General features: G+C 39.9%; 3 protein-coding genes across 7 annotated transcripts in view; 1 reads left to right on the top strand and 2 right to left on the bottom strand.

The window, feature by feature from the left end:
- ugp2b (UDP-glucose pyrophosphorylase 2b) overlaps positions 1–1,687 on the bottom strand; it is a 37,827-nt gene extending 36,140 nt beyond the window's left edge. Inside the window, exon 1 of one of the 2 annotated variants that reach the window (XM_078272545.1) lies at positions 1,408–1,687. Coding sequence is in view for 1 of the 2 variants with exons in the window: in XM_078272543.1 (XP_078128669.1) it covers positions 462–480 (19 nt within the window). In the remaining variant the exon portion in view is untranslated. Of the gene's footprint in view, positions 1–461; positions 975–1,407 lie in introns of those variants that run through there. The other variant, XM_078272543.1, reaches the window with a different exon arrangement.
- A 1,683-nt stretch (positions 1,688–3,370) lies between these two features.
- Positions 3,371–9,233, bottom strand: mdh1ab (malate dehydrogenase 1Ab, NAD (soluble)). The gene is made up of 9 exons (XM_078273296.1): positions 9,125–9,233; positions 8,491–8,589; positions 7,918–8,014; positions 5,980–6,155; positions 5,551–5,673; positions 5,231–5,407; positions 4,773–4,886; positions 4,338–4,427; positions 3,371–4,161 (listed from the first exon to the last, which is right to left on the bottom strand). Exons 1-9 carry the CDS (start codon positions 9,125–9,127, stop codon positions 4,039–4,041), a joined length of 1,002 nt encoding a protein of 333 aa, XP_078129422.1. The 5' UTR covers positions 9,128–9,233; the 3' UTR covers positions 3,371–4,038.
- wdpcp (WD repeat containing planar cell polarity effector) overlaps positions 9,115–12,461 on the top strand; it is a 79,859-nt gene continuing 76,512 nt past the window's right edge. For 2 of the 4 annotated variants that reach the window (XR_013503356.1, XR_013503355.1), the window contains exon 1: positions 9,115–9,916. The gene's annotated coding sequence lies outside the window, so the exon portion shown is untranslated. The remainder of the gene's footprint in view (positions 9,917–12,461) is intronic. The other 2 variants (XM_078273295.1, XM_078273294.1) reach the window with 2 other exon arrangements.

Here is a 12,461-nt window from a genome sequence, read left to right on the forward strand (position 1 = left end):
TTTACGACCCGTCTCCAATGCATTCAAGAGATACAGTATGTAGTTGGCAAAATAGTCTGGTAGTAATACAAAGGCTAATGTAAGGAAAACTATAATGTGCATTCAATAACTTTTCAGATAGTCAAGCTTTAATCCTTTAAGTGAAGGAATCAGTCAGTGTTTTAAACTTTGACAGAAATGAAACTGTATGGTATGCCGTGATTAGTCACATATGATGGATCAGTTGGTATGTGAGGCAAACTGTCTCTGCTGTAGGCTACTGAAATGAATAGACATCAGTGCTTGTAAGGAAGGCAGTAAGAATACATTTTTAAAAACACCTGGAAGTAAGAAAAAACAGATTAGAAAAAAAACACAGGTATGGTCCTTTAAATCCACTTAGACGTAGGCTAGGTAATGTATCTAGGCTACTTGTACATCTAAGGTTAAGAGTTGAATACACCCTCCACAACACTACTTACCTTCTACATAAAGTGCCATTTTTTTAGATGCCAAGTAACGTTATAGCGACTAGTTCAGCAATACATACAGTTAAATAATATGGTTAATCCTAAACTGAGCTTCAAGTTAAATATTCCAGAGAGGATTCAAAGTGAAAGCCGAAGTGTCATTGAAAGGTACATTCCGTAAAAAAAAAAAGTTTCCTTGAGGTAGGCCTATCCCAAAAGCCAACTGTTCATTTACTCAGAGGTGTACAGCCTGGACAGTCAATTCACCACTGAAGCTCTGGAGGATGAGACGTCCTGTCCACCTCGCGTACTTAAATAAAAACAAGCACAAGGACAGTGCCACTTATCTCCATGGACAGCAGCCAGATGCCGACCCTGAACATGAAGCTGTATCGGGTCTAGGAGGATCTTTTATTGCTTGCGGTGCCTGCCTCTCATTTTCCAGCCCCAATACTGTTGCCCACGTCACAATTCATGTCTGTGACTCCCAACCTCTCGTTATGTTTTTCTTTTCGCCTCGCCCCCTGCTTTCATTTGGATCAGCGTATTGCCACAGAGTCGGCTTCTTTTTACACTGCCAATAAACGTAAATGATTTAGCGGTGAGATGCACACACGAGTGACTCCATCCGCATGAAACTGCCTGACGGGGAACTCCAGAGGCTAGGCTGCGGAAATGAAGGATGGGTGGACGGGTTGTGCTCAAGAAACAAGACAGTTAATGCTGCATTCAGTGTGCGCACCATTCATATACATAAAGAAAACTCATGTCTACGACGGTGCGATGAACACCACACAGGGGAAAAAAGACCGTTTTCGATTAAAAACAAAAAGACCCGTTAGCCGGTGGGCTAATAGCTAACTTGAAGATACGATGAACACCACTCGCTTTGGGAATACCTTGATAATGTCAAGAGGCGAAGGGATAAACTGTTATTAGATTTAAAATAATTTCTTACTGTGTGATAGTAGGATACTGGCGGAAGAAAAGTCGATGGGGTCGGCCTGGTCCTGCGGGTCTGAAGGACCACAGCAATCCCGCAGAGGAGACAGCGGGGTATAATATATGTTCTGTTTCTTTGCTTTTAAATTGTATTCGCCTTAATACCCCGGGATTCTGTTTCCTTTCGACATCGCTGAAAAGGGTTAAGAAAAACTTTTTAAAAAGGTAGTTAGTTTGATGATATTTTACACAACAGTGCCATTCCAGGAAGGGGCGAATGGGAACGTTGCAGGAAGATGGCAGCCAATGAAAAAGCTGTATTCCCGTGACGCAGATTTGACAACCAATATATTTCTGCAACGTGAGATATGGTTTCTGACAATTCCGGGTTAAAGAATGCTAGAAATGTATAACGGATGTATTAAAATAACAAAATGTACCTGATGTACCCGTGTAATGACTTCTTGCGTCAAAGGTTTAACTTGGATTTGAATGTTTGTACTTTCTTTAGTCAGACATTGAAACCATGGAACATCTTCGTTCGTAGATTAAGTGTTTTTACGATGCTTATCAATGTTGGATGACTGATAGTGATCAAGTAGAGTCTAACATACGAAAATATAAAATTTGGAGTTGGAGGAAGAAGAAGCAGTTTTGGAAAAATAATGTCATTATTTTGGCAAACAATATTATATACGTTTTTTCAAAAATACTCCTATATTTGCTGCAAATTTAAACAAAATAATAATATGGTACAAAATATATATGAAAAATGTTGTAACATTCGAAAAGCCCTATATCTGTGTGAATATCTATGTACCCTGTTTACTGAGTGACCACTTGTGTTTTTCTTATTTATTTATTTTTATCTCGGTTATGTAATTTCCTTTTCTCGTTTGTTGTGTCTATTTCTCTTGAATATGTCGTGCCTTTTAAATATTGCAATAAAATAAATAGTTCACACTGACTGCGTATCATTCAACATTCTAGTAGATTTACCCCATTAATGTTGGAATAGTGATTGTTTTTTGGTAGATTTGTCCCTTTTAATGATTGACCTATTTAATCAGCAATGACATCTTGAATTTAACTAATTACAAATGTTACATAATGGACCCTTGTGCTGCTGGGTAATACTGCCCCTGCCTGGTCAAACTGTGACATTGCGCTGTACTTCAGCTTCTGATGCATAGTATTCTACTAGTATTAACGGTCTGCAAATAACTTTTACCAGGTCTTGACAATACAGGTCACACTATTTCTGTTAGATATAATGCTATGTAATCAAAATCTTTGGTTATTGAAAATATTTTTTCCAGAATTATGTCTGAAATACTTCCTGCTAGTAAATGACAGTACTACGTTACTTCTCATTACCATGTAGTTCAGTGTCATAAGCATCAACTAAACAACTTGACATTATTTTCTATACTCATTACAGACTGTGGTATACAATGTAACGGTTATAAAAAAAACTCCACCCCTTCCAGCCTGCATAGTACATCCTGGTCCAAACATTAAGAAAAACTGGACATCTGTCTGACCATCCACCTATCTATCAGGTTTGTGAGGTTGTCAGTCAATAAAGTATGATCTATTTCTCTATCACAGGGCTGATACAGAAAAACATTCACAACAACGGCAAATTTAGTCACCAATTCACCGAACATGCAGGACGTTGAAATGTGGGAAAACACACACACAGGAATTGCCCAGCAGGCCGAAAACTTGGACCTGGAGCCTGGACCTACTTGCTATGAGGTGACAGTGCTAACCACTCAGCCTCTGTGCCACATAAAGATAGAAGTATCACAACTTAACTACACTTGGCCTCATTCACCAAACGTTCTTAAGAACAAATTTAAGAAAAAACTTAGGAATATATTGGTGAATGAGGCCCATTGTACCTATTTGTGTGCCTGCAAAACAAAAACACTTGGAAAACAAATGTAAAACCATCAAAAAACACAACTACACTGTACTTACTACAGGTTTTTTATTGTTTAGCTTAACCGTTATCCATTCCAGTATTCAAGGACTTAGTGCATCATTGATTTTATGTAACAACCATCCATGTTTTACTTAAACCCAGAGAAAAAAATAGCTGGTAACAAATTTGGTGGACTTTCAGTATATACTGTACACTTAAGGTGGAATTATACTTGTGCATCATAGTGTAAAGTGCCCCTTCTGTAGGTGTCTTTGGTGTCTACTGAAAAGGAGACTTCATGTATTGCCAAAGTAAACAGAATATGTCTGCACCGGTATCAAAACTTTTTGAAGGAAACCCAGGCTAGCCAATCACTGTCTACATTTGGAATCTCCATAGCTGCTGTACATTTTTTTAAAAGGCGCACCTTAGCGTAGCTAAAGCTACGGTGGCTATGTGCATAGGATTAGTTTCTACACCGTAGCCTCCCAACGCACAAGTTGAAATCCAACTTTACACTCATAAACACTTACTCACTCTGTGTTTGTGTAAGGTCAGACACACACACACACACACACACACACACACACACACACACACACACACACACACACACACACACAGTAATACAGAGGTTGGTGGAGTGCTTCGTCACAGGCGTGCGTCTGGAGTTTTGGGGCTGTCTAAGTGTTGGTTGGGTGGCCTTGCAGGGACTAGTCATACTCCTAGGAAAGCCACAGCTGTGTCTCTCTCCTCCATCAGCTCTGCTGCTGTGGCATCCATCTTCATTTGGGAAAAGTCGTTGATGGCCAGGCCCTCCACAATCTTCCAGTTCTTGTCCTGAGGAAACAGCAAACCTTAGTAAATTTTGTATTTTGGAACATATGCTTCAATGGCATATGTTCACACTGTTTCGCATTTTAAGGACAGACACAATGTAGTTGATTGCTAGCTATTAGCTGAATTCAATACTTTAGGCTGACAAAGGAGTGAACACAAGGTCAGATCAGTCTCACCTTAATCTGGACAGGGAATGAGTAGATGAGGTCTTCTGGGACTCCATAGGAGTTGGCAGAGGAGTAAACACCCATGGAGATGAACTCACCCTAAAAAAAAGAGGAGAAACTGGTTAAAACTGCATATTTCGTCATCACCATTATCAAAATGAGTATTCAATAATACAAAAGTTAACACTAAAATTTCACAGAGCCATAAGTAACCTGTCAGAAATATTAACTATCTCACTTGTTAGCAACAAAATCCTAAAAGTTTGTGTATATGTTCATGACTAAAACTGTTGTGTGAGCTCAAAAACACAGAAATACTGTATGCATGTAGGCTCTTTTTGTCAGATTTATGAAGCCATGCATACCCATGGTTCCTTGACAGAATGTGGCAACAGACAAACATCCCAACATCATAACTACAGCACAAATAAATATGCTGTTTACCTCGGGGGTGCCTGACCAGATGTCTCTCATGTGGTCACAGATGGCCTTGGCTGCAGACATGGCACTGGACAGCTTCCTGGCCTTGATGACTGCAGCGCCTCTCTGCTGCACTGTCTGCAATACAAGAACATGGACCATTACATGAAAATGTAGTTGCAGTCAATGGGAATGTGAGCAGATGAACTGAGCATATAGGGCTAGCTTGTGTTAATGAGTTGTGCTGCTAGGTTTGGTTTCATTTGTCAAGGTTTTGAGATAAAAGCGGAGATGTCTGCAGTTGTTATCTCTGGAATAAAAAAACTAAACCTCAGTCTGTGTTACTGAAACATTGTCATTTGTAATTTTCCTTCCTATTTTTGCAAATTGTGCACTTTTTGAGTGGCTGACACAGGAACCGTGTAGAAATGCAAAATGTATCTCACAGTCCTATAGATTACAGTAAATCTTCTTTAGCTCACAGCGATGAAATCTCCTTTAAGCCAGGCATCATCCTTGACTGCCTCAAAGCAGGCGAGCTCGCTACCAGACATGTTGACCAAGCAGTGATGCACGTCTGGGTACTGGGTGGACGAGTGGTTGCCCCAGATGATCACATTTTTCACATGGGTGGCAGGAACGCCACAGCGCATTGCCACCTACAGGAACAGAGAGCAAAATCGGGTTTCGCAATCAGCTCAGACAAAGAACTGACAACGTGGCAGCTAAAAGTCTGAGTCCAAATTGTAAAGAAAAGAGTGAATAGAACTGCAAGTACAAACGGGAGCGTGAGGGAACGCACCTGAGAGCGAGCCCTGTTGTGGTCCAGACGAGTGAGGCAGGAGAAATTCTCTTTGGGGATGGAGGGAGCAGACTTGGCTGCAATCAGACAGTTGGTGTTGGCAGGATTTCCCACAACCAGCACCTGAAAAAACACACACACACACACACACACGCACTTTAAAATACAACCTGAGTGACTCATCTGATCTAACTCAACCAACGTAAACTCATTATTGTTACAGCTCACTGATAGTCCTATAGATTTGCTCGTTTTAAAAGTAGCTGTAGGTTTTATATATCTTACTTTTACCAGAGTGGATGTACTTTACAAGCAAACTTGTAATATGCTTAATATCATAAAGGGCAAAAAGAAATATGGTTGAGCATTAGAAAATAAACTTAAAAATGCCAACATGAGGGCTCTACAAACGAAGTTGTGTGTCAGTACCTTGACGGTTTTCTTGGCGTACTTCTCCAGGGCGGCGCCCTGACTCTTGAAGATGGCCACGTTGGCTTTGAGCAGGTCCTTCCTCTCCATGCCTTCCTTCCTGGGCATGGAGCCCACCAAGATGGCTGCGTCCAGGTCCTTGAAGGCTACCTCCTCCTTGTCTGTGGGGACAATATCTATGGAAAGAGAAAGTGAAATCATTACTGGTAATGGTTGAATGTTACTTTAATGTCTACTTTATATAGTTTCATGACATTTTGCATCTAAAACTGCTCTGCCACACCTCAACAGATTCATAAGTCACCATTTACTCCTTGCCAAAAACAAATGTCATTTGTGATGACTAAATGCACAAGGTGTCAGAGTTTTGTCTGTAAGTCAATGATTTTACAAACGTTCCCCTAAACTGACAACATTTTTGTTCTTCAGTGTTTATTTTTCAGCTGAAAATAAAATTGCAAATATCAAAATGTACAAAAAAATCAAGGCACAAAAATAACATTGATAATGAACAACGCCAAGCCATCAAATACATTTTTGGGCAGATTCCCACATGACTGGAACTAAGTATGCCATGCATGTTTGTAACGATCCTTTGTGTAACTGGTGAGCTCATATTAGTGCTGTCTCTTGGACGGAGATAGTGTTGTTTCAATGTTGTTACATTTTTATTTATTTTTTTAAACGTAGTAGTGTGGATGTGAGCTTGGTCCGTCTCAACTGTAGTACAGAAACAGGTTCTTAGTTGGAATTCCTGAAGTTAACAATACACTACAGCAAAAGTCTTGTATGTACACGTGGTCCTTTTTTCAAATGTTTTTCATCCTTTCTAAATCATACAGGCATACAATTTTGAGAAATGTACTTTGGAGATATCCCATGTGTGAGTATTGTACAATATGGCTGAGCCCATCTCAGTGTATGAAGCGTTGTCTTTGCAGCACAGTTGGTTAATACAGGGGCCTCTCACAGCCCCTGTCCAAACAAAGCAAAGGACAGCACCAATTCAAAGGAAAAATTCCAGGTCACAATGGAGATGGCACATAATGGCGCCTCACGACTGATGACATCGGTTAGAGTGATGACACCAAAAGTCCTAACGGAAACCAGCAGTGCCCGTATTTATCAACAGTCCTTGATGTGGCCTGGGTGTGATAGGATGCTCAGCTACCTGGAGATCATGAGTTGACCACCATCAGTGGCTAAGCATTGCCTAATTATTGAAGTAGACAAGATATGGTCACATTTAATAGGACTTCAAATAAAGAAAACAAACAAATAAATAAATACATAAGAGTTTGGGTAGAAAAGGAGTGATTTTGAGATGCTTAACGAATTCAGCCCTGGCTCCTTCCATTCAAAGTGAAGGTACATATTTATTCTTCTCTGGGGCCAACCATGCAGAAGTTTAATGCTTTTACAAATGTAAAGCACTTCATATTAAACTGTCCATCACATCTTTACCCCAGCATCGCCTTGTAGCTACTGCTGCCCTGATGAAATTTAGAGGCTCCAGAAAGCTGAAATCTATGCAGAGGCCTTTATTCTTTACAAAACATGCCAGCATGATGATGGCACATTCTTGGCCAGAGCTACAGTTACTGGGGGTCGGAATCATAGGAATACTCATATTATTATTACTATTATTAGTAAGAGTGTTGTGTTACTCTGTGCACAAAAATGAGATTATCAAAAAACAAGATAATCATCTACGATACCTTTTTATTTGTATAAACCCTAAAACGGCACTATAATATATACACTATAATATAATAATAACTCTAAATGTTACAAACAAAAACAGCAGATTTTAAAGTAAAATTCATAGTCTACGTGTTTAAGGAAAACTGTGATATCTGATGCCAGTGTATCAATACCGTATAAGATATATATACTGTAATGTTATTTTACGTGAGTGTCCCACCCTTAAATTCCTACCTCTCAGAAGTGGGAGGGCACAGTCCTGCAGCTCCATGACAACACCATCCAGGACTGGCAACATGGGCGTAATGTCCAAAAGGAGCAAGATGACTGGCTGACAGAAGGAGGAGGGAAGGAAGTAGGCAGTGGGATGAATGGTATGAAATTAATAAAAACATGCTGAAAAAAATCCCAATTCCCCTGATAATGACATGTCAGTGGGGGGGGGGAGACTTAGTTGTCTCTGGAACAGAGTGTGAAGGCCTAAGCCATGTGGCTCACTTACAGTGGCATGTGCCAAATGGATCACGTGGTTTCAAAATTGGCCTAAGAGCCTTGGTATGAGATCCATTTCATTGACTTCAAGGACGATCCTTGCTCGTCCCAGGGCTCATGGATGAGCAAGTGCAATCTGATCACTTCACACAGGGGCAACATCTGTTCAATGTCACGCCCAGATATGATCAGGAATACCTGTGCTATTCACAGCTGTTACGTGTCCTGTGTGTGTCTTTTGATACTGCCCTTACACTGCCTAATGAAATAAGGGAATTGAGTGTGTTAGGGGAGAAAGACAAAGCCCTTCTTTACCTGATCTTTGCCAAAGACATCTCCCTTGGCAATGCTGAACAACAGGGAATAGGCAATCTGTCCAGCAGCGCCGGTCACCAGAACTCTAATAGGCTCAGACTGCAAGAGACACGGCAAATAACAGTGATGTTAGTACTAGTAGCATTGATTTCACTGAGAGGACAGGTATGACAGTTTAACTGTCCAGCGCACGTGGGTGCCTGGGTGTCTATTTTTGTCAACAGGATTTACTAAAGCAGAGGCGGTCACATCAAAAATAGACTGTGCTTTCCATACAGGACTCACTGTTGCATAACAAAATCAGGATATACTTAGGTTACCAAGTTCACCGCCATCTTTACCATTCATCCAACAGCATTGATTAAATCCCCAGTATTACATTACCAAAGCGTTACATGAATATGACACGAGAACTGACTAGATTTTTTTAATACAACAACCTTATGAGTCATAAGGGAGTTGGTTACACGTCAAGCCGCGAGCCAGACGACAAGTAGCTATCGTTAAAATTCTAACGAACTTTGCACAACTTTGTGAATTTCTCATTGGATGAATTGTAATAACTGCGGTTTTGTCTGCGTTATACATGCATGATTAAAAAAGAATACTCGATATATTCGTTGGCTTTACTCACCATATTCGAACGACGGCTTTGACTGCTCTCTCTCTCCCACTTCTCTCGCTCAACCCGGAGGGCACTCCTATTTAACTCCTCCGTTGATCACGACACTTGTAACCCTTTGACGGCAGATTGAATATCCGGTTATTGTAGTTTTTTAAATTAATGTAGTCCTTAAAGAAGTATTCAAAAAGAACAAGTTATCCCGTTGACAGTTAAATAAAACGTGGCTATCGGTAATAGTACTATTACATAGGATGTTTAAACAGGCTTCTACACTATATCGCTATCTAATGAGCTAGCCGGTTGCACTGCAGGCTGCTACAGGACCGCTACGCTATAATAAGCTAACGTTAGCTGGTTAGCTAGCTAAGCATAGCCACAGCTTGTTGTTGCTTAGCGACCTGTATCCAGCCGCAGCTAGAGCCAGCTAGCTAGCATCGAGAGTACTGTTAGTTTGTTACTGTAGCTTAGCCACTTGTTAGGATACGGTAAGATACACAGAAGACCAACATGTGTAAGTTAACTGACCGAACAGCGAGTAACGGCGTTAACATAGCTAAGTTATCAAGATGAAATTAACCTGTTTAAATGTAAACGTTTTCAGTGCAAAGCAGGTTGTTAAGTTTGGATAAAGCTAACTACCTGGAGCAAATAGTGTCTGTCGTTCACGTGTCGTCTTTAATCAAACGAAAATTACAAACTGTATGTTTGCAGTGCACGTTTTATGTTGAAGTTGACATTAAGTAAAAAAGGGGGGGGGGCAGCACGAAGATCTTTGCCGTTTTCGTCACTGAAAAAACCAAGGTAAGTTATTGATAACGTGAGTAACGTTAACCTATCTCATCTCTTCCTGTCTGTCCTCCCACTCTTCCTCTATCTGTGTGAGAATGTCAGCTATTGTGGGGTTGATTTGTAGCAGTCAAACATACGATGCCTGTCTGGATTTCACTTAAAATGCTTCTTGTTTGAACTGTTTATGTTTTGCTCTCAAAGTGGTTTAAAAGTAAATAAGTCATTGGGTCTTCAGTTTCCCAGAAGCATAAAGGATGACTTAACAAAACATTTTATAATAGCCCTAAGTGAAATACTTCCAATAGCTCTTTATTGTTTCATCACACGTTTTGAGATATTGATCTGTTGTTTTCAAAGCAGTCTCCTCATCTTTGTTTCTTCAGCAAGAAAGGTGTAAAGTATTTCTTTCTTTACTATCTTGTTTTGAGTTGAGATGACCCCTATAGAGGCCCAGTGTTAGGTGAGTATAGTTATCAATATTTCATATCCTCATTACAAGCTTATTACATGATTTGAACAGAAAGCAGTGGGGATGTATTTCACCTGGCTGGCATCAGACTGTGGTCTTACTGTGGGCTTGGCTGGCTGGCTGTAGGGTTAAGGCACTGTGTCAAATGATATTGCGGTTAATACTGATTCTTCTATGATTCTATGATATGATTCACCATATTGGAGGGAATGATCATTTTTGTATCACTATTCTCATTTTCATTGAAAATTATCAAAATTAAAATGATTATAGTGTGATTTTTGCGAGAATCTGTACCAAACAAAGATTTTTTTCATTAGTCTGTAGGATAGGATTTGTAGGCTGGGACATCTCTGCAGCACCACAATACTTCATTCAGAATGGTTTGACACATATTTTGCCTTTAACAAATATTGTGCCCCTCTGCTATTTGGATATTGCACTAGTCCATATTGCGATTTCGATAAAATTGTGATTAATTGTGCAGCCCTAATTTTTAAAATCTATGATTTTGTGATCTTGATTGACTGCTGTAATTTTTCTATTCTGTGCATGACATCTGTTGCATGTCTGTCGATCCAGGGAGAGAGATTCCTCCTCTGCTGCGATTTTACTGCCTTGCTCATTAGAAATAGGGATATTTTAAATTGTTTTCACTGCAAAAAGTTTTAAAGATTGCAGTTTGATGGAACACAGTTAAATAGTAAATGTTTTTAAACCTTAAGTTATAAGATGTTGAATATGGTTTTCAATGACAATGCTGCTGTGATAACACATAGAGTGCCATGTTTAGATCTATTATTTGCCACTCTGCCTCTGCCATGTGAAAGGTAACATTCTTATTTCATAATTTCCCCCCCCCCCCCAATATCCTGCTGTACTCTCTCTCTCAAACTAATGGCACAAAATAAACCAGGGCCACATCCAATTCTCCATCCAAAGCCCCATTCTGGCCCTAATGTTTGGGTGTCCACCTGCTAGTGACAGGGGCTGACACAGACCCTTCCCTTCTCAAAAGGCTCTGTGTGAAAGCGTAATTTAGAGATGTTTGAAGCAGCTGCCATAGCCTGGCAGTATTCCTCTCATCTCCAGTTACATTTTACCCCTCTGTGTGGCATGTTTGTCATGGGTGTCAGTATGGGACAAACATGTGCTCACAGCTGTCTGTGGGCTGGCAAAGTGATGTGTGATCACACTCTGGGTATATTTCATTGATTTGAAGAGCCTTGAAATAGGCTTTATATACTTCTTTTTGATTATCTAGATTTTTGTTTAACTGAGCTGCAATGAGTGAGTGAAACCTTTCATCCACAGCCCAGAGAGGTGTGGGGAGATTGGTATCCTCTTAACAATTGTTGTTCATATCTGGCATTTAGCTAAGTGGTAATCTAAGTAACCTGTGTTTTGCATGTATGTCAGCCTTTTTCTTCATGCAACTAAGTTACACAATCAAGGCTACCATGCCAACAAAATCCTAATATAGTAATTGGATTAAATGTTTTTTAATGTTCCACTAATCAATATTCTGATATTAATATGAAATGACAGTGTTGCTCCTATAGTGACCAGCCCACAGAATTATCTCTGCAGTTCCCCATCAGCTCTATTGAGCGTTTTAACGTCAACCTTCGTTTTCGGGGGGGAAAAACTCTGATAAACCCACAGTATGACTCTCTGCCCTTTGATGCTGGGCAGGTAGCAAAGTAAGCAACTAGCTGGTGGACATAGCGGAGCATTTAGCATCTAAGGAGCCAGATATTTCTCTCAGGAGTCGATGACACCAATGCAGAACTAAAAGAAGAGTCAATATTTGACAATGTTGTGTTTACAGCTTGCTGTAAGATTATCTACATGAAAAGTTTGGACAAACCAAAGAGTGCTATTGTAAAACTCAAACAAAACAAAATATTCAGTTTATGTATTGATTGCTTCATGTATTTCACTGTGCCATTGGGAAATGTTTAGTCTCAAGTTCAAAGTTATGGAAAACTTTAGATTTAAATGGTGGAATTAAATTGCAAACTAAATGTGGGAAAGCTCGGTTTAGAGGAGTAAAAGTTTTTCAATGCCACCTGTCAGAAGTGAGAT

The sequence above is a fragment of the Sander vitreus genome, chromosome 17 (genome assembly GCF_031162955.1).
Source record: "Sander vitreus isolate 19-12246 chromosome 17, sanVit1, whole genome shotgun sequence".
Lineage (NCBI taxonomy): Eukaryota > Metazoa > Chordata > Actinopteri > Perciformes > Percidae > Sander > Sander vitreus.